Source organism: Eriocheir sinensis, chromosome 18 (assembly GCF_024679095.1).
Source record: "Eriocheir sinensis breed Jianghai 21 chromosome 18, ASM2467909v1, whole genome shotgun sequence".
Classification (NCBI taxonomy): domain Eukaryota; kingdom Metazoa; phylum Arthropoda; class Malacostraca; order Decapoda; family Varunidae; genus Eriocheir; species Eriocheir sinensis.
The window spans coordinates 11,901,028-11,925,791 of NC_066526.1; the positions used below are offsets into that span (position 1 = coordinate 11,901,028).

General features: G+C 42.8%; 1 protein-coding gene across 1 annotated transcript in view; it reads right to left on the bottom strand.

Annotated features, from left to right (window-relative positions):
- The window catches only part of LOC127000176 (DNA-directed RNA polymerase II subunit RPB1-like), a 39,426-nt gene extending 15,039 nt beyond the window's left edge, over nucleotides 1–24,387 (bottom strand). The window contains exon 1 of the mRNA XM_050863568.1: nucleotides 24,255–24,387. Coding sequence (XP_050719525.1) covers nucleotides 24,255–24,387 — 133 coding nt within the window. The remainder of the gene's footprint in view (nucleotides 1–24,254) is intronic.
- Nucleotides 24,388–24,764: the final 377 nt, after the last annotated feature.

A 24,764-nucleotide genomic window follows, 5' to 3' on the forward strand; every position in this document is an offset into this window, starting at 1 on the left:
TTATTGGCTCGTAGTGTTCAAGCGAGTTATTTTCACGGCACTACCATTATCATCAGCATCAAAATGGTTGGGTACTAAAGAATTATACATTATTTTTTTTCACCTTCTGCATGATGAATAGCGTTGGGTTCAAAATGCATGTATTGTTGTTGAAAATGTAAGTAGTATGCATATTCATCGTAATTAATTATAAAGGTTCAAAGCTCTGGAAGTATTGCAGAGGATGAGCACTTTTTTATATTACCTTGAATACAGCATTATACTTTTTTTCCCTTTTTTTGTATTTTTCTATATAAAGTCAGATACTTTTGTGGCTCTATACTCTCCATGATTAACAGTTCACAAAAGAAACTTCGTGATACTCAGTTGATAATGATGCTCAACTCTTTATTTTATTTTACTTTTTTGTGATGAGAATGAGAAAACTAATAACAACGTACCTTTTGGAGTTCTGAGTAAATAGTTAGTCTTTTGGATACCGACAACACACTGCGAGTCCATCAAATGCTTCCCAAATTGCCTCTTTTTTATGTCAACCGGCGGTGGATGGAACCATAACATACATAAAACAGATGGTCTCTTGTCTATCTCAAACACATGTCCTTCGTCCTTCTCCTTCGTCCTTCTCCTTCTCTTTCATCCCTCCCCTCTGTCACTTTCTTCCTCTTCTCCTTTCTCTCACCTTGCTCGTCCATATCTTAGTTTGCGGCGTCAGAAAATGATCTTATCGTACCCATATTCGCTACCTTCCTCTCCTCTCCGTTTTTTCCTCTCTGTCTCCTTTCTGTTGCTTTTCCATATCTTTCTTAGCGGCGTCAGGGAAGGATCCTATCTATATTCTCTTTCCCTCCCCTCTTAATTCTATGTTTTCTTAATGACCGTCTCCTCTCTCTATAGTTTTTCTCTGATGTCCCTCTTCTATCTCCTGTATGTCTCCTTGATTGTCCATATTTGTTTTGGGTTCCAGGCAATTGTCTTATCCTATCCAAATTCTTGTTTCCTCTTCTCTAAGCATTCTTTTTTTCTTTCCTCCTCTTCTCTTTTTTTTTATCTCTATCCTCTATTGTCTATTTTTCGTGTCCCCGTCAGTCCCGTCATCCCATTGTCCTTCCTTTCACTTCTCTGTTTCCTCTTTCCTTTATCCCGTCAGGCTTGTCCTCTATTTCTTTTGGTGCCGTCTTTCCCTTTGTAATAGCGCGTCTGTCCTCCATATCGTCCCTCGGGCATATCTCTGGTGGCCGTTGTTCTCTTTGTTCTTCCTCTTTAACAACGTCCCTTCTGTCCTCTGTCCCCTCTGTCCTCTCATTCTCTATGCCCTGTGTCCTTTCTGACCTTTTCTGCCCCTCCCTTATGTTTATTTTACTGGGGTTCTTTTATTTCTCATTTCTCCTTACCAGTTTTTTCTCCTTATTTCTGGAAAGTGTGTGTCAGGAAAATGCGTTGCTATCTCTCTCTCTCTCTCTCTCTCTCTCTCTCTCTCTCTCTCTCTCTCTCTCTCTCTCTCTCTCTCTCTCTCTCTCTCTCTCTCTCTCTCTCTCTCTCTCTCTCTCTCTCTCTCTCTCTCTCTCTCTCTCTCTCTCTCTCTCTTCATGATATTAGCACCTTCAATTTACATTTTCCGTATAAATCTAATGCAGCTTATGTGTTCGGAGAAGTAAGGAGGCAATGTTTTGCTTCCTATTGAGTAAAACCAACTATTCATTTTTTTGCTTCTTCGTATATTATTAAGCAAGTTTGCCTCACCTTTTGTTTTTAGCACTATGAAACTGTTTGACTTTGGAAGATACATAATTTTCTGTTTGAGTTATAACCTCCCCTCTCCTTCCATTCCTTTCCTTTCCTTTTCTTCTTCTCCTTTCTCCTTCTCCCTTCCTCCTCCTCCGAAGCTCACAGAAACGGCATCTTTATCGGCCCCTTCCTTCCCTGTTCCCTATCCGCCGGTTCCCTTCACCTCCACATGCATTATACTCTCCGTTTTCCTTTTACTCTGTTTTCTCGTTTTCTCTCTCCTCCTCTCCGCTCCCCCCTCCTCTCAAAGCCCCGTCATTGCCACTGGAAACTCTCCTTCTAGATACAAACACAAAAAATGGGGAACAATCTCATTTCCAAGTCAGCATAAAAAATATTCAACCAAAAACGACTCGGAGCAAAGTTAAATAGCTTTTATGAGGGCATCGCCGGGGCCTGAGGCTCGGCGGAGGCGGTGCTCCAGGCCGGGAAATGAGATAGAAAAGGTTCTTACTGCCGGCAAAGGCTCCCAAGGGCTGAATACAGGCTGTAAAAGGCTCGCCTCCGCTCAATGGGAAGTATAGAGAGCGTTGAAAGAAAATTACTAGAAGTTAGAAATGTTTAAAGACGAGAGCTGAAATCCTTGTCTTATTTAGGTGTTTAACGCCCTACAAAAAACAATACAGAGGACGTTTTCTACTATTTTACTTGAGGTTCAGAAGCACGATCATAACTTATGGTCATTATAGCGAGGATTTGTGTATTTTGGATCAAGAATATCAATACGATAGAGAGCAGCCGGTTATTATTACAGTGTTACATGAATTATGATTTACCAAGGAAAACTCAGCCGAATATATCCAAAGAAACTACAGCACCCGGCTTCCTGACGCCTAGCGCTGTTGCCCTACGCTCTGAACTACATTCTGGCTAGACCACCCGAGGCTGTAACGCCACTCGCTCACCCCAATATTCGTGCGTTGGCGTGAGTGTGTGTGGGGTGTGAGTGGCTGTATGTGGGTATGGGGGCGGGGGGCGAGGGTCCGATGTTTATTATACGCTTTCTCTTCCATAGTATATTTGCTTTTCATTGTTAGTAATCATGCAACACTTTCAACGTTTCATGACATAGTTACACCCATGGACCCAACACCCACGCCGCCCCGGAGCAACTCAGGCAGGGAAGAGCAAGACTTAGACATTCGGTTTGTGTTTCAGGTACATTTATATTTTGAGAGAGAGAGAGAGAGAGAGAGAGAGAGAGAGAGAGAGAGAGAGAGAGAGAGAGAGAGAGAGAGAAAAAGAAAGAAAAATAAATAAAGAGAGAAAGAAATGAAAAAGAGAGAGAGAGAGAGAGAGAGAGAGAGAGAGAGAGAGAGAGAGAGAGAGAGAGAACGGTTCATATGTGTTGTAATTATCTTTTGCACTAGTTTCCGTGGAAATGTGTGTTAATGCTGTCTGATAAGTTTAATTGCTCGTGTCGGGTTGAATTTTTTTGAAAGTATTGAGAATAATGTTGACTCTCTCGCTCTCTCTCTCTCTCTCTCTCTCTCGCTCTCTCTCTCTCTCTCTCTACATAAGTTGTTTTAGAGTTATTAATTTAAACATGACAAAGCGAAGGGTTTTACTTTAATGTTTACCAAAATAAAAAAACAAAAAGATTAAGTCAGTTTCAAAAAACACTCACGCAGGAAAACATTTAAAATTAGAGACGTGAAAGCAATAGTTGGGAAAGTGAAGAAATAAAATGAGAGAGAGAGAGAGAGAGAGAGAGAGAGAGAGAGAGAGAGAGAGAGAGAGGGAGAGGGGGGCGTCTCTGTGTGTGTGTGTCCTTTTTCTCAGGAGCGAGTCAAACCAATGGAGGGGAAGGGCGATCAAGCCGGAGGTGGTGTGGGTTGGTGACTGTCTTCGGCTCGACGTTTGTGGCTTCTGGGCAGTGAGGAGGAGGAGGAAAAGGAGGAGGAGGAGAAGGAGGAGAAGGAGGAGGAGGAGGAAGAGGGGAAGGAGGAGGAGGAGGAGAATACGAAGAAGGTGGATCAGAAAAAAGGAGAAGAATACAAAGCTGAAGAAGAGTGGAAAAGATGAAAACAAAGAAGCTAAAGAAGAAGAGGAAGAAGAGCGAAGAAGCTGAAGAAGAAAAGGAGAATAATAACGAAAAATAATTAATGATATAAATAAAATTAATGAAAATGAATGATAAATAAAAGAATACTAACTCAGGAGAAGAAAAACAAAGACATCACCGAAACCTAAAACAAAGAAAACGTAGAACCATTAGAATCAAGGAAAGTGGATGAAAGAAAAGAAAAAAAGAAGAAGAAAAGAAAGAGAGAGGGAGAAGGGAATGGACGAGAGAGAAGAAAATAAGGAGGAACAGCGGGGCAATGGTCACTCGTTCGCTCGAATGGTGTTGTCCTGAGAGAGAAGAGAGAGAAGAGAGAGAAGAGAGAGAGAGAGAGAGAGAGAGAGAGAGAGAGAGAGAGAGAGAGAGAGAGAGAGAGAGAGAGAGAGAGAGGAATGGCGGGAACGAGGGAAGGATGAGGGGAGCAATTTGTGAAAGAGCAGAGAGAGTGAGTGAGGGAGAAAGGGAGAGAGAGTGAAGGAGGAACAGAGGCAAGAAGCGGCAGGAGTCACGGATTGGAAGGAAGGAAAGTCAAGGTGGAGAGGATTAAGGAAAGGAGGTAAAAGAAGGAGACGAGGTAACTTGAGGTTCGAAGTGGAAAAATCTGTTTAGTTAGGAATTGGGAGCGATGAAACTGAGAGAGCTAAGTAAAGAGAGAGAAATAGATATACAGACAGAAAGAGAATGAGATTTTATAAGAGTTAAGCGAGTTTGAGGTTATTGAGTATATTAAATAGAAGAATCTGTTTAGTTAGGAATTGGGAGCGATGAAACTGAGAGAGACAGAGAGAGCTAAGTAAAGAGAGAGAAATAGATATACAGACAGAAAGAGAGTGAGGTTTTATAAGAGTTAAGCGAGTTTGAGGTTATTGAGTATATTAAGTAGAAGAATCTGTTTAGTTAGGAATTGGGAGCGATGAAACGGAGAGGGACAGAGAGAACTAAGTAAACAGAGAGAAATAGATATACAGACAGAAAGAGAGTGAGGTTTTGTAAGAGTTAAGTGAGTTTGAGGTTATTGAGTATATTAAGTAGAAGAATCTGTTTAGTTAGGAATGGTGGAGGGCGTGAAACAAGATGGACAAAGAGAGAGAAAGAGACGAATAAACAGAGAAATAGGTAGATAGAAACATAGATAGGAAGTGAGAGGTTGTGTAAGAGGTAATTGAGTATATTAAGTAAAAAAATATGTTTAATAAGAAATCCTGGAACGGGTTAAAAAGCAAAAGAAATAGAGAAATGAATAAACAGAGAAATAGATAGATAGACAGACAGATAGCGATAGATAGATAGAAAGAGAGAAGGTTATATAATGCCGTAATATTCATGATGTATTAAAGGGAAGGTACGAGGCGTTGTATTGTCCGAAAAGAAGGATAAACAAACATCAGTAGCGTTTCCGTTCTAATGTTAATGATATGCAAACCGTGTCGACAGAATTGGTGTGTTAGACATTGAAAGGAGGAGTGTTGTATTATTTATCTTCAACTTCCTACATTATTTTTCTCTTCTCCTCCACCTCCTTCCTCCTTTATCGTCTTTCTTGTTCTTGTTCTCCTTTTCGTTTCTGTCTTCATGTTTTTTTTTCTTTTTTTCTCCGTTATTTTTCCTCCTCCTCCACCTCCTTTTTCCTCCTTTATCATCTTTCTTGTCCTTGTTCTCCTTTTCGTTACTGTCATCATGGTCGTTTTCCTCTTTTCTCTTCCTTATTTTCCTCCGTCGCCTTCTCCCCCTTTCTCCCTTTTCGTCTTTCTTGTCCTAGTCCTTTTCTTCTTTTATGTTACTGTCCTCACCTTCTTTTTCTTCTCTGTTATCCTCTTATCTTATCTTTTATGTCTTCTGTTTTTCTGCACGTGTTTTTCATTTCATTTCTCTCTCTCCATGTCATTTTTGCTCTCTCGGTTTACTCATCTCCACATCTTACTCCTTTCTCAACCTCCATATCTTCCTCCTGCTCCTCCTCCTCCTCCTCCTCCTCCTCCTCCTCCTCCTCCTCTTCCTCCTCCCACTCCTCCTGCTGCATCTCTTCAGGCCATGTCTCGTCCGTCCTCCCTCAGGTGACAGACAAAAGGGGAGGGGCGAGACGCGTCGAGGAGGGGAAGGAGACAAAAGTTTAATTACAAGATTAAAGATTGACTCGAGGCATAGGATTCGAGAGACAGAGAGAGAGAGAGAGAGAGAGAGAGAGAGAGAGAGAGAGAGAGAGAGAGAGAGAGAGAGAGAGAGAGAGGAAACTGCACAGAAGCGAACAGACAGACAGACGCACAGACAGATAGAGATAAAGACAGACTGACAGACCGACTTAGATAGACGCCGAATGAAAAAAATAAGTGAAGGCATTAGGAAGAAATTCACACCAGAGAGAGAGAGAGAGAGAGAGAGAGAGAGAGAGAGAGAGAGAGAGAGAGACACAGAGGCAGAGACAGAGGTAAAAGTCTTGAAGTAAAATCTCATGGGAGTCGAGAATTTGGTAAGAAGGGAAGCCGAGGAAAGAAAGAGTAAGAAAAGGGAGCGAGAGAATCAGAAAAGTTTATTTGTATGGAGTTTCTTTTAATTCGATTCGGCTTTTAGGAGCCTGTCTTTGGAGGAAATTTTGGGGGAGATATTTTGCTCCTCATGTTTTTTTTTCTGGTAATATTTTTCTGATGATATTGATATTTTAATGTTTTTTTGATATTTTTTTCCTCTTTTTTTCTGGTAATATTTTTTTGTCTTTTTTCTGGTGATATTGATTTTTTAATGCTTTTTTGTGATTTTTTTCCTCTTTTTTTGTTGGTTAATATTTTTTGGTGTTTAGTTTTGATCATATTGATTTTTTTTTTTTTTTTTTTTTGCGAGATTATTTCCTCTGTTTTTTTCCGGGTGAATATTTTTTGGCTTTTTTTCTGATTCTAGCTATTGATTTTTTTTTATGATAATATCGTGATATTTTGTGATTTTTTTGTGATTTTTGAGGGTTTTTTCATTACTTTTATTTTTTATTAATTTTCTTGGTGTCTTTCTGATTATTATGATTTTATTTTTATTTTTTTGTGATTTTTTCTGATAGTTTGTGATTTTTGTGATATCTGGTTCCTCACTTTATTTTCTATCCAATATTATCAGCATCTTGCTCTAATTACACTGACTTCTTTTTATATTTACTTTTTTAATACGTAAAGATATCACTATTGTTTTATATTTCCTAAAAGAAGTTATTAATGCTCTGATGTTCTTATTGCGTGAAGTGTCTTTCAATACATCAGATTAATCTTTTTTTTTTTCCTTATTAAAAATAGGTATCGACATTTTTTATTTCTTGGAAGTTAGTAATGTTTTGTAATTTTAATGGAGTAACGTGTCTTTTAATAGAGCCGTTTGTTTTATTTGATTTTGAACAGTAAGTATTACAGTATGTATTCTCTGTAAATTAAATCACCTCGCTCACTATATATTTTCAAACATAACTTTTCCCTGTGACAGACTTGAGTTCGTCCTCTCTTATCCGAGTCCTTTTTCTCCATCTTGTCTTGCCTCCAGTCACTTATTCTCCCTTTAACTCGATTTAACTCACCTTTTAGCTTTAACTTTTAACTCTAAAACCAGCATTTTCAACCATTAATCTTCGTTGTAAGTGACTCGAGTTCCTCCTCTCTTATTCGAATCCTCTTTCTCCATCTTTTCTCATTTTCATTCATTTTTATCTTCTTTTAACTCATATTTTGTACCTATTCTCGATTTTGCACCTTTACTCTACATTTTCAACCATAAGTTTCCTCTGTCAGTGACTTGAGTTCTTCCTCTCTTATCTGAATCGCCTTTCTCATTATTTTCTCATTTTCATTCATTTTATCTTCCTTTAACTCATATTTTGTACCTATTCTCTATTTTGCACCTGCACTCTACATTTTCAACCATAATTTTCCTCTGGCAGTGACTTGAGTTCCTCCTCTCTTACCCGAATCCTCCTCCTCCATCCTTTCTCAACTTCACTCACCTAACCACCTTTTAACTCACCTTTTTCTACCTATACTATACATTTTGCACCATAATTCTTCCTTTTAAGTGACTTGAGTTCCTCCTCTCCTACCCGAATCCTTCTCCATTCTTTCTCACCTTCATTCACCTAATCTCCTTTTACTTCCTCCATTTATCTTCCGTGCTCGGTAATCTCCTTTTCGTCCGTGCCTGCCGTGGCGTCCGTTGGCTTCCTCAGGCACTCGCGGCGCGCGGCAGCTGGCGGCGCGGCACAGGTGTGTTAGAGTGCCTCGAGGCAGCCCTTTGTTGGCGCAGATGGCGGCGTTGGCACTGTAGGGAAGGTGGCACGCCGTATTTATCGTGTTAATTATGTCAGGCTGGAGCATGTTTCATTGGGAGCGTTGATGGCGTTACTGATGTGTGTAGCGGGTGTGTGTTGAGTTCCTGTTGGTGTTTGTGTTGTAGTGGTGGTGGTGGTGGTCGTGGTGGTGGTCCTGTTTTGCCGACTGTTGTGTTTTCTCTTTCAATACATTTTCTTGCTTACTTAATCTGTTTACTTTCACACTAAGCTTAGACAACCGTCCTTATGTTCGTTCGTGACTGCAAGCTCTGTTCCAAGCCGCCGTTTACATAACTTCCATTGCATGCATATTCAATTTTTCATCATACATTTTCTTGCTGTTTTTCCCGGGACTCCTGTGCGCCATTAACGTGATGCATGACACTGGAGGCGCAGTTTGTGCTGACGTGCTAACATTTTACCTCTGTAGATTTAGTTGTTTCAAGCCCGTGTATAAATTAAGCCTCTTTGCTACGGGTGATTTCAAGGATTGAGCAAACATTAACTGATGACTTACATGGGATTGTAATTTAACTGGATGTCGAGGAGTATTGCTTTGGAGTTATTTAGTAAGGTTATAGTGTTGCTTTAGGGAAGTGTGATAGAATTGTTTAGAGAGATTACAGTGGTCTCCTCTTGTTCCTTTTAGGATACTACTTAATATATTAAATGACACACGGAATTGTACGTATATGTTTCTGTCACTGCTGGAGATATGACACTCGCACTCTGTATTAAAATAAACTGACGCTGGTTTACGTTTTAAGAGTGTCCGGACAACGATAACGGTGCCAGGGAAAGTAACACACACACACACACACACACACACACACACACACACACACACACACACACACACACACACACACACACACACCTGTACCCACTCACCCCTACTGCTTTGAGGGTTGCTTTATCACCCTTGGGACTTGATTTCACGATTTTTGGCTCGTCTGGAAATCTAATTCTAGTAAAAGACTCCGGAGGGACCAGAGGCGAGTGTGATTGGTGGGCGTGAGGGGGAAAATGGGCGTAAGGAAGAAGGAAGAGGCAAGAGGAGGAAAGAAAGAGGAGACAAGTGAAGAGGACGAAGAGGACACGTTGGGATCGCTCTCAACACCTGAAGAATTTTTAAGAGTGCCTTTCTGAGGATGGAATTGAAGTGACTGGGAGAGGATGTGAGAGCGAGGGCCGGCGAGCGAGGAAATTTACTTCAATCTCACTTTTCTTCCATCTAATCTTGTTTGTCTGTCTTCCGTTCAGCACTTCCAGTTTTCAATCGTTTTAATATTTCCTTTTTCTCAGTGTGCCTTTCTTTTTTTTTTTTTTTAGCCTCTCTTATTAGTTCTTCTTTTGCCCTTCTCTCACTCTTTTTATCTATTTTTTCCTTTGTTAGTCACTCCTTTTCTCACTCCTTTCCCATCTCTCCTTCTCCCCCTTTATCTCAATTCCTTCTCCATCCACTTCTCGTCCATGCCTCCTTTCCCTCCCTTCACTTCTCCCTCTCTCACCTCTAAACTTCCCTCTCCTTCTTCCCTCTCTCCTTCTCCATCATTCCCTCATCCCCCTTCTTCCCTTCTCCCTTCACATCGTCCATGCGTTCTCTCCCTCCTTCTCCCTCTCTCTCCGTAGATCCCCTTTCACTTATACCGCCCTTCACTTATCGTCCTTTCCCTTCCTTCCTTCCCTTCCCTCACCGTATCTTTCCCCTATCTGATTCCCTCTCCTTCTCTCTCCCTCTCCTTCCTCTCCACTACTCATCCTCGCGTTCGCTCCCATCCCTCACCATATCATTCCATCTATCCCTCCCTCTCCCCTGGTATCCCCTCGTTGATCCCCGCTTCCATCCATTTCTCGTCCTTTCGTCCTGTCCCACCCTTACCGTTGCCAGAGGGAGGATCACGAGTCACAGCGAGGCTCATGTTTATGTTTTACCTGCACTGGGTCGGGTTTGTCTTTCAGATTTACACGCGGCACGAACCAGCCAGCGAAGGGTCGGGGGTGTCTGGCGCGCTACGGCCGGCGATAGCGTGTTTCCCCGCGCCAGACAGAACTGGAGAGAGGCGGCGTGCGAGGGAAACTATATATGGTTGGGGTTTATTTTTGTTTGTTTTTTGAAAGCTTGCGTTACCGTTATGTTTGTTTCCGTTTCCCTTTTGGTCGTGATTGGCATCGGAGAGCTATTTATGTAGGGTTTGTTTTGTAAGGTTTGAATCTGTTGTATATATTTTTTGTTGTTGTTCTCTTTAACGTATTTATATAGTTTTGAAGACTAGGTACTATGTTGCCGGAAGAAAATACGCACATAGTCTACATAAGAAAGTCTATATTCCCTTTTTGTATCCGCTGTTGACCTTTACCCTTTAGATAAGGTGTGAAATATATCCATGTTGACTTCTATATTAATTTCGGCACTAAGTATTTTCCTCGATGCTGATTTTATATCGCTAATACGTCTAGATACTTTCCCTAGTGCTGTTTTCTATTGTTATTGCGTCTAAATCATTTCCCTGGATGCTGTTTTTCATTGCTATAGCGTCTAAATACTTTCCCTGGTGCTGTTATTCTATTGCTATTGCGTCTAAATCATTTCCTTGGATGCTGTTTTTCATTGCTATAGCGTCTAAATACTTTCCCTGGTGCTGTTATTCTATTGCCATTGCGACTAAATATTTCCGAAAACAAATTTGTGTGTCGCGTATATCGCCGCTGCAACACTGGGCGAGCGCTTCATGTTGCCAGTTTTCCAGCTCTGTGCAAGCCTGGCAAATCATCGTTACCCGGGTGTGGAGGGGGGGAGGGGGAGGGGATGGGGGAAGGGCCAGGTGAGTGTTAAATTGGTTGTGGAATACCTGGCTTCTGTCTCACCTGTCCCGCGCCGCCTCGCCCGTCTCCCTGTGGTTGTTGTTTTGTTTGTTTATAATTTTTTTGTTGTTGTTTTCGAATGCTCCGGTTGTGTGTGTGTGTGTGTGTGTGTGTGTGTGTGTGTGTGTAAAAGGTACCTAGTGTTCGTTTTGAGTGTTTGTTTGTTTTGCTGGTCTGTCTGTCTCTTCATCTCTCTCTTTCTCTCTATCTATCTGTCTATCTATCTATCTATGTGTTGGTGAAAAGGCAGCGTTAGTTTGTTTTCTTTCCTTGTCGGTCTTTTTTTTTTTTTTTTTACAGTTACGGAGACGGTTCAAGGGCATAATGAAAAAATAAAAAAGGCCCGCTACTTACTGCTCCAGAACAGAGGTTAGAGGAGTGTTCAAAATCAGAGGTCAATTTCGGGAGGAGAGGTGTCCTGATACCCTCCTCTTGAAAGAGTTCAAGTCATAGGCAGGAGGAAATACAGATGAAGGAAGATTGTTCCAGAGTTTACCAGCGTGAGGGATGAAAGAGCGAAGATGCTGGTTAACTTTTGCATAAGGGGTTTGGACAGTATTGGGATGAGCATGAGTAGAAACTCTTGTGCAGCGGGGCCGCGGGAGTAGGGGAGTCATGCAGTTAGCAAGTTCAGAAGAGCAGTCAGCATGAAAATATCGATAGAAGATAGAAAGAGAGGCAACATGGCGGCGGAATTTGAGAGGTAGAAGACTGTCAGTATGAGGAGAAGAGCTGATGAGACGAAGAGCCTTTGATTCCACTCTGTCAAGGAGAGCTGTGTGAGTGGAGCCCCTCCACACATAAGATGCATACTCCATACGAGGGCGGACAAGGCTCCTGTAAATGGACAGCAATTGTGCGGGGTAGAAGAACTGGCGGAGACGGTACAGAACGCCCAGCCTCGAGGAAGCTGATTTAGTAAGAGATGAAATATGAAGTTTCCAGTTTAGATTTTGAGTTAAGGATAGACCGAGGATGTTTAGTGTTGAGGAAAGTGATAGCTGGGTGTTGTCAAAGATTAGGGGATAGTTGTTTGGAAGATTGTGTCGAGTGGATAAGTGGAGAAACTGTGTTCCTCTTGCCCCAATCGGAAATAATAGTAAGGTCTGAGGCTAAGCGTTCTGCAGCCTCCAGCCTTGAGTCGTTAAGTTCCTGTAGGGTGGGTCTTCTATTAAAAGAAGTTGAGTAATGCAGAGTGGAATCATCGGCGTAGGAATGGATAGGACAGTTCGTTTTGGAAAGTAGATCATCAATGAACAACAGAAAGAGAGTGGGAGATAGGACAGAACCCTGTGGGACACCACTATTAATAGGTTTAGGGGAAGAACAGTGACCGTTTGCCACAGCAGAAATAGAACGGTCAGAAAGGAAACTGGAGATAAAGGTACAGAGAGAAGGATAGAAACCTTAGGAGGGTAGTTTGGAAAGCAAAGATTTGTGCCAGACCCTATCAAAAACTTTTGATATGTCCAGCGTAATAGCAAAGGTTTCACCGAAACGGCTAAGAGAGGATGACCAAGAGTCAGTTAAGAAGGCTAGGAGATCACCAGTAGAACGCCCCTTGCGGAACCCATACTGGCGATCAGATAGAAGGTCAGAAGTGGAAAGGTGCTTTTGAATCTTCCGGTTAAGGATTGATTCAAAAGCTTTAGATGGACAAGAAAGTAAAGCTATAGGACTGTATCTCTCTTCCTTTATCTATCTATCTATCTATCTATCTATTTATCTATCGCCCTCCGACTATCATGGATAGTAAAGGAAAATTTCACCACAAGTAATTTTTCACTCAACTCCCGCCATTTGTTGGAATGGCGGGAGTTTACGGCGGTCATGTGTTGTCCGTGGTCTCTTTACTTATCCATTTTTCCCTCCCCTCCCCGGCTCACTGCGGCGCCGTCCTACTTTTCACCTCTCCCTGGTCACCTTGCCTTTTTCTTTTCTTCCTTGTTTTTTTTGGGGTTGTCCCTTTTTATTTTTCTCTCCCTTGTCCCTTTTCTTAAATAATGGTTCTTCTCCACCTGGTTGCCTTTCTCTATTTCCTTCTCTTCGTCTTAGTGTTATTTCTTTTTCTTATTTTCTTCTTGCTCCTCTTCCTTCCCTGCCGCCTTTATTGACTATTGACTTTTCACCCCTGGGCTTACTTTTCTTTTCCTCCTCTCTTTGATCTTTACATTATTCCTTTTCTCTGTTCTTTTTCTTACCCTCTTCTTGAACTATTGACCTTGTTGTCGTTTTGTTCCTTACACCTTACCATTCTTTCTTGTCTACATCCTTGAAACATTATTTTATTCTTTTCCTCACCCTTTTCATTTCATCATCTGCGTCTACCGATCCTTCTACACTTCCTCACCTTCATTATCATTGTCCTCGTTGCTCGCCCTCAGACTTCTACCCATCCCCGGCATATGACCACAGATGTTGCGCCGGCTAAACGAAACTTTCCTCTTCTACCCATCACCTTATCCTTATTCCTCCTCCATCTCCTCTTCTCTCTACTTTTCCTCGGCCAAGGCCATGATAAGTGCACGCTGACACCACGTCGTTCCGCACCAAAGGGTCGTCTGAATGGAGCCTCGTGTCCCTTGAACGATAAAATTAGAATAGGCGTTGGGACCGGAGTGAGGCTGAGCTTTTTCTACTGATGGCTCCTGGTGGTTTGGGGTCTTGAGAGGTATGTGTGTGTGTGTGTGTGTGTGTGTGTGTGTGTGTGTGTGTGTGTGTGTGTGTGTGTGTGTGTGTGTGTGTGTGTGTGTGTGTGTGTGTGTGTGTGTGTCATCTATTTCTTACCTCCTTGTTCTCTCCCTCATTCTTCTCTCCCTCCTCCTTCTTCTTTCCCTCCTTTTCTCCCTCCAAATCCCTACCTCCTCCTCTTCTCCCTACTTCTTTTTCCTCCTTCTTCTCTCTCTCCTCCTCCTTCTTTCCCTCCTTCTCTCCCTCCAAATCCCTACCTCCTCCTCTTCTCCTTCCTTCTCTCCCTACTTCTTCTTCCTCCTTCTTCTCTCCCTCCTTCTTCTCTCTCTTCTCCTTCTTCTTTCCCTCCTTCTCTCCCTTTTCATGTTCCTAATATATGAGTGTTTTCGTTGATATTAATACTCATGTTTTTTTTTCCTTCTGTTCTGGCATTTTTCCTGTTCGTTTCTTTTTTTTTCTCTTATCTTCTCCTTTTCGCTTTCCTCCTCCTTTTTCATTCACTTGTTTCCCGTCTTCGTCCCCGCCCTCTTCTCCGTCCTCGTCCCTCTCCTCCTCCTCCTCCTCCTCTTCCTCCTCGTTCTCCTCCTCCTTTTAGAAACTGAAATTTTGCATGGCCTTTAAATCTTCTGTCTGACACCCACACAGTTAACTGCAGGCAAGCGCGCGCGCGCACACACACACACACACACACACACACACACACACACACACACACACACACACACACACACACACACACACACACACACACACACACACACACACACACACACACACACACACACACACACACACACACACACACACACACACACACACACACACACACACACACACACACACACACACACACACACACACACACACACACACACACACACACACACACACACACACACACACACACACACACACACACACACACACACACACACACACACACACACACAAACAAACAAACAAACAAACAAACAAACAAACGAGACAAATATTTTCCCTCACCTTTCGTTTGTCATCAATATTTAGAAGAGAGAGAGAGAGAGAGAGAGAGAGAGACCTACTATATACATCCTTTATCCAATCAACAAAGTCTTTATTTTTTATTATTATCTGCATTCTGTAATTTGCGTGTTGATGACCAATTAACTAAGGATGGAGTGTTTGTAAGTGTTTGTATGTATGTATGTATGTACGTGTATGAGTGTATGTGTGTTTGTGTATGTGAGTGTGTTTATATTAGCAGGTAGGCGTAACGTGTCTCAGGTAACTAAGGTGTAGCGACGGTAATTGGGCTTTGAGTGGGCGGTTCAGGTAAACACACACACGTTGCATCGCTCCTCTTATGACGACCTGTTTCTTCTCCTCATCCTTTGTTGTTCCTCTTGCCACATCGCTCCTCTCTTGCCGGCCACCGTTTCTTCTACTCTTCATCCTCTGTTGTTCATCTCGCCACTTCGTTCATCTCATAAAAGCCTGTGTTTCTTGTCCTTCTCGTCCTCCGCTGCTTCTCCAAGGCATGTTTTTCTTCTCCTCCTCATCCTCTGTTGTTCATCTCGCCACTTCGTTCCTCTCATAAAAGCCTGTGTTTCTTGTCCTTCTCGTCCTCCGCTGCTTCTCCAAGGCATGTTTTTCTTCTCCTCCTCATCCTCCGTTGGTCCTCACGCTACATTTCTCCTCATGAAGGCCTCTGTTTCTTGACCTCCTCCTCCTCTGCTCCCCTACACGCCTCCTCGTTCCTCTCTTGACGACCAGTGTTTCTTCTTCTGCTCGTCCTCCGTTACTTTTCTACAGCTTATTTTCCTTCTCCCCCTTGTCCCCCGTTGCTCCTCACACGCCGCATCGCTTCTCTCATGGCGGGCTCTGTTTCTTCTCGTCCTCCGCCGGTCCTCACACTCGTTGGCTAGAGTTTCCGTCAGGGCTTGTGTTTGTGCGCGCAGTCTTGCTCTCTCAGCTGTAAAAAAGCATAAAAAAGTTTCCCCGGAATAGTAGGAGCGTGAAATATGGAAGCCCGCGCCATGCTCTCGTATACAGCACCACTCCTAAAAAAGATATATATTGTTTTTTTTATATATTTTTGGCGGAGTGTGTGGAAAATTGGCGAGGAATGACGATTAATCTGAAGGTTGTATGTATTTGTTTTTTTTTATATATATATAATTTGTTTTTCTTTATTTTTTTCACCCTGTAGTATTTCTTTTCTCTTGTCCTTTTATGAAATTCCTTCACCTCTGATATTTTTTTAAACTTAATATCGAAAAGTTGATGTGCACGTTATTCCTTGGAAAACTATTTATATATGTATTCCTTTTGTCATTTGTGTTGCATTGTTTGACTTCCATTTATTTATGTAAGTGTTTGTGTGTGCTTGTGTGTGTGTGTGTGTGTGTGTGTGTGTGTGTGTGTATGTGTGCTTGTGCAGGCAGGTAAAGTTGATGATGCAATTCGCGTCAGTTTGTTCTCACCTGTGTGTGCTTTACCTGCCACCGGCCGTCACCATTACCGTCACTTGGGGCTAAAGACTGACGTTAATTATGCCGAGCTGTGAGGTGTGCGTGGGAAGCCTCGAGCACCCGCACTGACGGCTATATGCTTAAACTAACGTAAGGAACAGTGCCTAACGGGGCTTTAGAGTTTACATTAATTTTTACCCTTGAGCTGCTTCCTTTCCTGTAGACAAAACTATTACCACGACTTGATGATTCTTTGGTCTGCAGGAAAGGCTATTATGATTCATGTTTTTTTCGATTATCTAACGTGCCGGGTATATGTAAAGCATGACTAAAAGGTAACATGTAAAACAGATAGTGACAAGTGTATGTATCATATTGACAGTGTATAAGAGTAACTGAGAACTATACTTCCACACCCTACATCTTACTGCCTATTATAAATGCTATCCTTAAGTGCCTAATATACAATGCTGATAGACAGGATACTAGCTTTCTCTTTGCGTGTTTAAGGATTCGTGACTGGCCTGTGTGTTTTAGCATATGGAAAAATTGTTGAGGGTTCTGAGGCTTGGCGAGGAGCAGGTGAGGCAGATTTTCTCTTATTAATAAATGCTGTGGCCAAGTTTAACGATATTAGATCGCCCAACGCCATCCGTAAATTCTTTAATGCCTCACTAATCCCGTGTGTTTACTCTCCGACGGAAAATATTTAAGGAGTTTGGGAAATTCAAGGCTCGGTAAATTCAGACATGTTCCAACCTCACCGTTTCTTGTAGGTATATTTTAGAGTAATTTATGAAGGAATCGTCTGGCCTGCGCCAGAACGGGCTGGGCCGACCATCAGGACCCACCGGAAAGAAGCCTTGGACCGACCATCAGGATCCACCGGGAACAAGCCTACCGGCGCAATAGGCCGCGACGTAAAAAAAAAAAAAATGTATTTATAATGTCCTCATGAAACCTAATTATCCACTTCTTGTAACTACATTTTGGATTAATTTATGAAAGAATGGTTGTGTAAATAGATTGAAAAGACACATCTCATGGAAAATACAGCAAGTCGTAATACATTTCAGAAAGTAAATGTCCCTTAAAAACAAATGTACCACTACTTGTATCTACATTTCAGATTAATTTATACAAGAATGGCTGAATACAGGAATTGAAAACACAAACATCTTAATGCAAATACAGCAAGTCGTTATACAGTTTCGGAGGAAAATGTCCTCATAAAGCAGCTTGCCCGTAAAATCCACATTGTTGCTGATGATGGCCGCTTCAACACATTCCAGGAAGAGAGAAGAAAAGGCGAAATGTTTACTTCTCGTTCGTTCGAGTCGTGATGGTTTTGATAATGGTCAGGATTAATAGATGATTCTAGCTCTCATATCATTCATCTCTACAGGCCAAGAAAGAGGTTGAAGGCCTTCTATTGAGTGTTTTTTTACGGTTATGGTGCAGAAGCCTTGTCAAACTACCACCAGGGTTATAAAACTACCCATGACAATATCCACAACTCCTACGAAAGGCATGTTAAATATTTGTGCTTGGGCGAGGAAGTGTTTAAGAATATAGCCCTGAAAAGACGCTCCGTTGTCCCGCCTTCCCGGGCCAAATGAGGCAAAGTTGTGCGCCGCGTATTTCACAGCCGCGCCCTCTAAGCACCTGTTTCATATTCCGGCCTTAAATTACGGGACGAGTCGTGCGTCGCTGCCACCGCCCGAAGCAGCGCCGCCCGTGTCCTTGTCTCTGTCTGGCGGGTCGGCGCGTGGAGCTTCCTGGTCTGCCATTGTCTGCCGAGCTTGTTGTACAGAATAGAGGGGAGGCATATGTTATGTTAGTATAAGAACTTTGATTGTGTGTATAGGGGAAGGGGGAGGTTGTGTGAGTGTAAATGTGTGTGCGTGTGTGTTTGTGTCAATGTGTTTGGGGTTGGTGACGTGAATGGGGGGAGGGGGTGGTATTTGCGTGTATGTAATAGTGTATGTGTCTGTGTTTGTGAATATGTGTTTTGGGAATGTGGGGTGTTGGTGAGTGTGTGTGTGTGTGTGTGTGTGTGTGTGTGTGTGTGTGTGTGTGTGTGTGACGAGAAAAGTTTAGGTCACACAAACGTAGCTTATTACCACTGTATCACCAATAGTTAAACACACACACACACACACACACACACACACACACGCACACACACGTCGCCTGTTCTTTCATAGATATTCCCTGTCCCGCGAAACCCACCGGCCATTATTCAACTTCTTCTCGTCTCTCTTCTTGCTGCTTTACATAATCCTCCTTCCCTTCCCTTCAATTTACCTCGCTTCGCTCATCTTTTTGTTCCTTCGTACCCACTTCTACGTGCTCCTCCATTTCCTTTCGTTTCTTCACTAATTTCTTACCAACACCTCATCATTTTCTGTCTGTTTTCTTTCCTCATTCCTCATTTTTTTTCCTTTTCGTTTCCTGTCACTTTTTTAGTCAATTTTCACGGTTTCCTGGTTTTGGTTACGTATATTTTTTTTCGGTTTCCCTTAAGTTATTATTTCTCTTGTTATTTACCTTATATATTATCCTCTTTTATTCCTCACTTTTCCTTCGTTTTCGTTTCCTGTCACTCTTTTTAGGCCATTTTCACGGTTTCCTGATTTTGGTTGCGTACTTTCTTTCGGTTTCCCTAAAGATACTATTTCTTTTGTTATTCACCTTATTTATTCTCTTCTTTCGTTCCTCATTTTTCCTTCGTTTTCGTTTCCTGTCACTTTTTTAGCCATTTCCACGGTTTCCTGGTTTTGGTTACGTATTTTTTTTTTTCGGTTTCCCTAAAGTTATTATTTCTCTTGTTATTCACCTTATCTATTCTCTTCTTTCAATCCTCATTTGTCCTTCGTTTCCCTTTCTGTCACTCTCTTAGGCATTTTCACGGTTCCTTGATTTTTGTAACTTACTTTCTTTCGGTTTCTCTGAAGTTGTTATTTCTCCCGTTATTCACCTTATCTATTATCTTCTTTTCCTAAATATTAAACGTAAGACATCATAAATAACAACAGCAAAAGGATATAATTCTCTCCATTCACTCAACCACTACCAATATATATTATCACGGTAGTTGTAATAGTACCTCAGATCTTGGGCACGGTGGCCGAGAGGAGCAGAGCATCATGCCTTGAGAGTGACGAGCCGGGAGAGGGGTTCGATTCCCAGTATGGCTGTGTGACGTCAGGAAGGCATTCTGTCCTAAACCCCGAGTCAAAACCCCAAAACTTCGACCGACTATTTTTTTTACAGGACAGGAGGCGGCTCAAGGGCAAATAAAAGAGGGGAAAAAAGTCACGCTGGCGCTGCTCCTGCAAATACTGTAGGGTAAAAAAATTCCGAAACCGAGAGTCAGAATGGGTTAGAGTTTTCACGATAAAGAAGTTGTAGTATTTGTAGTTGTGGTGGTAGTAGTAGTAATAGTTGGAATATTGTTGAATGAATAGCAAACCTTAATTAATTATCAGTCATTTCACAGTTCGTATTTTTTGGCTTAGTTTCAGATCTCGAGTTAGGAAAAAATCTCTTGAATATGGCTGCAAAAATGTATGTTTGCGTGTGTGTGTGTGTGTGTGTGTGTGCGTGTGTGTGTGTGTGTGTGTGTGTGTGTGTGCGTGCGTGTGAGTGTGTGTGTAAGAGTGAGTATGCTTGTAAATTAGGAAGAGAAAGATAAATAAAGATAAAAAATAGATAGAGAAAAATATTTAAAGCCGTGGACCTATATGGAAAGGATTGCCATGAAAAATCCTAAAATTGAACCGACAAATTCTGGAAAAAAAGAATGAGGAGTAAAAAAAAAAAAGACTGCCCAAATTAGACTGGGAAGCTGCATGGACGCATAAAAAACACGTCGCGAACTTTAACAAATAACCTAAAAAAGTTATTAAAAAGCGGTAAAAAAAACTGCTAAATTTGACGCTGTACTGGAGGAGAAATATTTGGAACCAGAGAAGCGGGAGAGAAAAGAAGAAAAAAAATTAAAAGAAAAAGAAAACGTAGCCACACGGAGAGGGGTAAGGGGGGCGGGGGACATGTTAATCTCCAAAGTTTTCCCTATTTCGGAACTTTTCGTTGTAGAGACAGGGAGGAGGAGCGCCATGAGGGAGCAACGAGGCCCCTTAATGAAAGACCTCCCGGGCACGCTTTCTCATGAGTTTGGGAAAAGCGCTCCACCCCACCGTTGCCAGATTATCGTACTCAGAGCATAGTATTTACCGGTTTCTGACGCCTAACCATTGCCAAGAAACATCAGGAATTCACTATTTTAATGATAAATATAAATGAATCTTGTTATTGGGGCCCAGGAGACAGTTTTTGGGCCGGAAGTCGGTAAATATAAGAGGCTGAGGACGACAATATGGCAACGTTGCTCCGCCCCCATCGACACCCACCGCCTGCCCCGCTCCTTCCCTTCATTCTTTCCCTTCCTTTCCTACCTACGCATTCAACCTTTTCTCTTATATAACAAAACACCTCCTGAGCCCCTTTCTTCATGAGTTTGGGAAAAGCACTAACCTCCCCCTCTCGACTCCCCACCGCCCCCTACCATCCACTGTTCTTTCATTCTTTCCCTTTCCTTCTAACCTATGCATTCAACCTTCTCTCTTATATAACAGAACACCTCCTCAGCCCTTTCCTTCAAGAGTATGGTACTGGCACTAACTCAAATCCCCCCCACACCACCTCCTCAGCTCCCGCCTGTTCCCTTCATTCGTTTACTTTCCCTTCCACTCCTTATCCCATGCATTCGGCCTTCCCTCTTCCCTTCTTTTTTCTGAGAGTGTTTCCTCGTGAGTCCGGGGCTGCCGCTGATCCCACCTCATCCATCTTCCCCGATTGAACCTACGCAGCCTTCCCGCTCGTCTGTCTCCCTTTTTTGAGCCGGTTTTATCATGCGACGCAGCCTGATCCTACCCCTTCAGTTTTTTCCAGCCTCTCCAACTCATTTTCCATTCTCTTCTTCACTCCCTTTTTTCCCTTTCTCTGTGAGGCTGCGCGCTGTCTGCCAGGCGTGGGACGGGCCATTGTACCTGATATGCTGAGCTATGTCGACGCCGAGTGCCATTAGATGTACCCGGCGGTGCCATCACGCTGCTATATGGCACCTTAGACAACTTTTCCCTCGGTGTGTGAAGACGCTGGAAGGGAGGAGGCTGGGGGGAGCTCGAAGGCAGTGGGAGAGAGCGAAGGTGGTCGGGGTATGACTAGGAGGAGGGAGGGATCTGGGGGAATATATGGGGTGGTTCTTAGGCATCCGGGGTGGCTGGAGACGGGGATGGGTTGTTGAGGGAGTCAGGGGTGATGTGGAGCTAGGTTGAGGGTGGATAGAGCAAGTAGGGAGTGTGTGGAAGTGGCAGAGGTAGGGGTTGTGTCAGGGGTGATTCTTCGAAGGGTCATATAAGCAGGCTGTGGCGCGGGTCGTTTCTCAATCGCTTCTTGCTGTTGCGTCCTTAATTAAGTGTGTGTGTGTGTATGTGTGTGTGTGTGTGTGTGTGTGTGTGTGTGTGTGTGTGTCAAAAAGTCGATGGAGGAGTCTTCAATATGTCCTCGTGATTTTTCTGCGGTGAGTTGTATAAGTTTTTTTTTTATCATTTCAGTTTTCTTTGCTCATTTCTCTTCCTTTTCCTCTTCATCTGCTGCTGCTGCTTCGCGTTTTTATGTAGTGCGATCATCTTGCTTTTTTAATTTCACTTTTCAATGTTGATTTCTCTTCCTCTTCCTCTTTTTGCCTGCTGTGTCTTCTCGTTTTCAACATTACTGTATCTTATTAGTTCTGTGCCTTTACTTTTTTCCTCTACTTTCCTTTTTTTTATTTCCTACTTGTCCTCCTCCTACATGTCGATTCCTCTTCATCTTCCTCTTCGTCTGTTGGTGCCTCGCGTTTTGGACATCCCTGCAACACATTCGTTTCCCGTCTCTGCCTCCTCCTCAATGCTTATATATCTTCCTCTTCGACTTCTTTTCATCGCCTTCGACATAACTGCAACATATTCGTTCTCTATCTCTGCTTCTTCCCGCTACTGTACTTTTCATTTCTCCTCGTCCTCATCAACGTTGCCAGATTGTCGTACTCAGCCGCTTATATTTCCCGACTTCCTACCCCAAAAACTGTCTTCTGGGCTCCAATAACGAAACTCATTTATAGTTATCGTTTAAAGAGTTAGATCATGATGTCTCTTGGCAATAGTTAGGCGTCAGAATCCGGTAAATACTATGCTCTGAGTACGATAATCTGGCAACGGTGGTCCTCATCCTCTTCGTCCTCCTCTTTTCAGCACGTTGTCACCAGATCAGGTCCACAGTTTCGGCGTCCCTCCTGCCCTCCGCCTCGATCCCCTGTGCACGGAACGCGAAATCCGTTTTACCCGCGAGAAGGGAGGAGGTGATTTGCAGGGGAGTAAAGTTTTCTGACCCATGAAGCAACGGGTTTCGTCTATTCTATAAAGGGTACGCGACTCGCTTCTTCTTTCTACGACAGCGACATGGAATTCTACTCTTTTTGGCCCCCCGCTCGTTTCTGTTAGTACTGCTGTGGGACGTTTTTGTTGCTGCTCTTTACTTACGTGGTGGAAATTACTATTGCACTCCTGGGTGTGTATGTCTTAGCCCTGACGTTGTAGATTGCTTTTTGTGTGTGTGTGGTTTTACTGCGGTTATGTATATTTTTCTACTTGGTTGTCTTCCTCCTCCTCATCATCATCATCATTCTCGTCGTTTTATTCTTACTACTACTACTACTACTACTACTACTACTACTACGCCTTTTTTGTTTTGTTCTCTTGCTCCTACTGTGGTCAATGTTTCTTTTCTTCGTTCTCCTCTTCTTTCTATTCGGTCTCCTTCTTCTCCTCCTCTTTCTTCTCCTCCTCCTCTCACCTCATTATCTTATCTTCTACATCTCCTCTCTCCTATTCCTCATTCTTCTCTTACTGCTTCTTTATTTTCTCATGCACCTTGTCTTCGTCCTCCTATTCTTCATTCTCCTCTTTCATCTTTGTTTTCTCGCATTTTCTGTCTTCTCCCGTCTCACCCTCCGCTTCGTCCTCTCCCTCCTCCTCCTCCTCCTCCTCCTCCTCGTAGACAAGATCAAGCGGGAGTCATGAGGCGATAATATCCCACGCAAAATAAAGTCTGCACAGGCCACTTTAACGTACGGGCAGTAATGGCTAAAGTTATAATGAGTATCTGATCAGCTTGTCCCGCCCCGCAGCGCCTCGGCCGGTAAGTGGTTTCCAGCCTGGACCCGACGGCCTAAGAGTGCGAGGCTTTGCTGTGGGATTGAATTAGTGGACGGTTTCTCTTTTTTGTTTTATTGTTTGTTCGTTTAGGCGTTCCCTAGTTCATTAATGTAACTTATGTGTGTCTGTCAGAGTGTTTGCCGATGGTGGTAGTTGCATGGTCATAGATTGTCAGAGTAATAGAAAGATAGTCACGGCGCACCACGCCCACACGCTGACCGCTCGGCCACCGCCTCCCATACCATTGTTTTAACCATTTTAACATTTTTTATCATATTTTACCATTACCATTTCATTTCAACAAGGAATCAAGGGTTTTCTGGCCAGCATCTTTTCCTTATATTTACCATCGCCAACGTTTTCATCTCGCAACCAACCTTTAGCCAGGAATTCGTTTACTTCATTAGCTATATCAAAATAAGGAAGAATATTTGAGTTTCCCATCTCTCTTCAACAAGGAATCAAGGGTTTTCTGACCAGCATCTTTTCCTTATATTTACCATCGCCAACGTTTTCATCTCGCAACCAACCTTTAGCCAGGAATTCGTTTACTTCATTAGCTATATCAGAATAAGGAAAAATATTTGAGTTTCCCATTTCTTTTCAACAAGGAATCAAGGGTTTTCTGACCATCTATTCCATTTATTTACCATCGCCAACGTTTTCATCTCGTAACCAACCTTTAGCCAGGAATTCGTGAGTTGTAGTTTACTTCATGAGCTATAAGAGAAAAGGAAAAATATTTGAGTTTCCCATTTCTATTCAACAAGGAATCAAGGGTTTTCTGACCATTTCTTCCTAATATTTACCATCACCAAAGTTTTCATCTCGCAACCAACCTTTAGCCAGGAATTCGTGAGGATCAAAGAGCGTAAAGGATGAGCGACTCTGGGACCGGGAGCCGAACAACGCGCTGAGAGGCAGACCAATAACGCTTGACGGAATTGGTGAAGGCGAGTGTTGGGCAGCCATGACGGGTCACGTGTGAGGGTGAACGAAGGGAAGGGAGCGGGGGAGGAAACAGGGAAGGGAATAGAAGAAGGGAAAGGTAGGAGGGGGGAATTAAGTGAGAGGAAAGAGGAAAGGAAGGGAATAGGAGACGGGAGAGGTATAAGGGAGTGAAGAGAAGAGAATGGGAAAGGGAGGACAGAAGGAATAGGCGAGGAGAAAGCGGGAAGGGAGGGAATAGAGAGGGGAAAGGGAGGAAGGAAGAAAGGGAACAAGGAAGGGAGAGGAGAATCAGGAGTAGAAGGAGAAGAGAAGAGCGGGTAGAGTTATGGAAACTGATAAACTGATAAAGATAGATAGAAATATAGAAAGAGAGACTGACAGACAGACAGACAGATTAT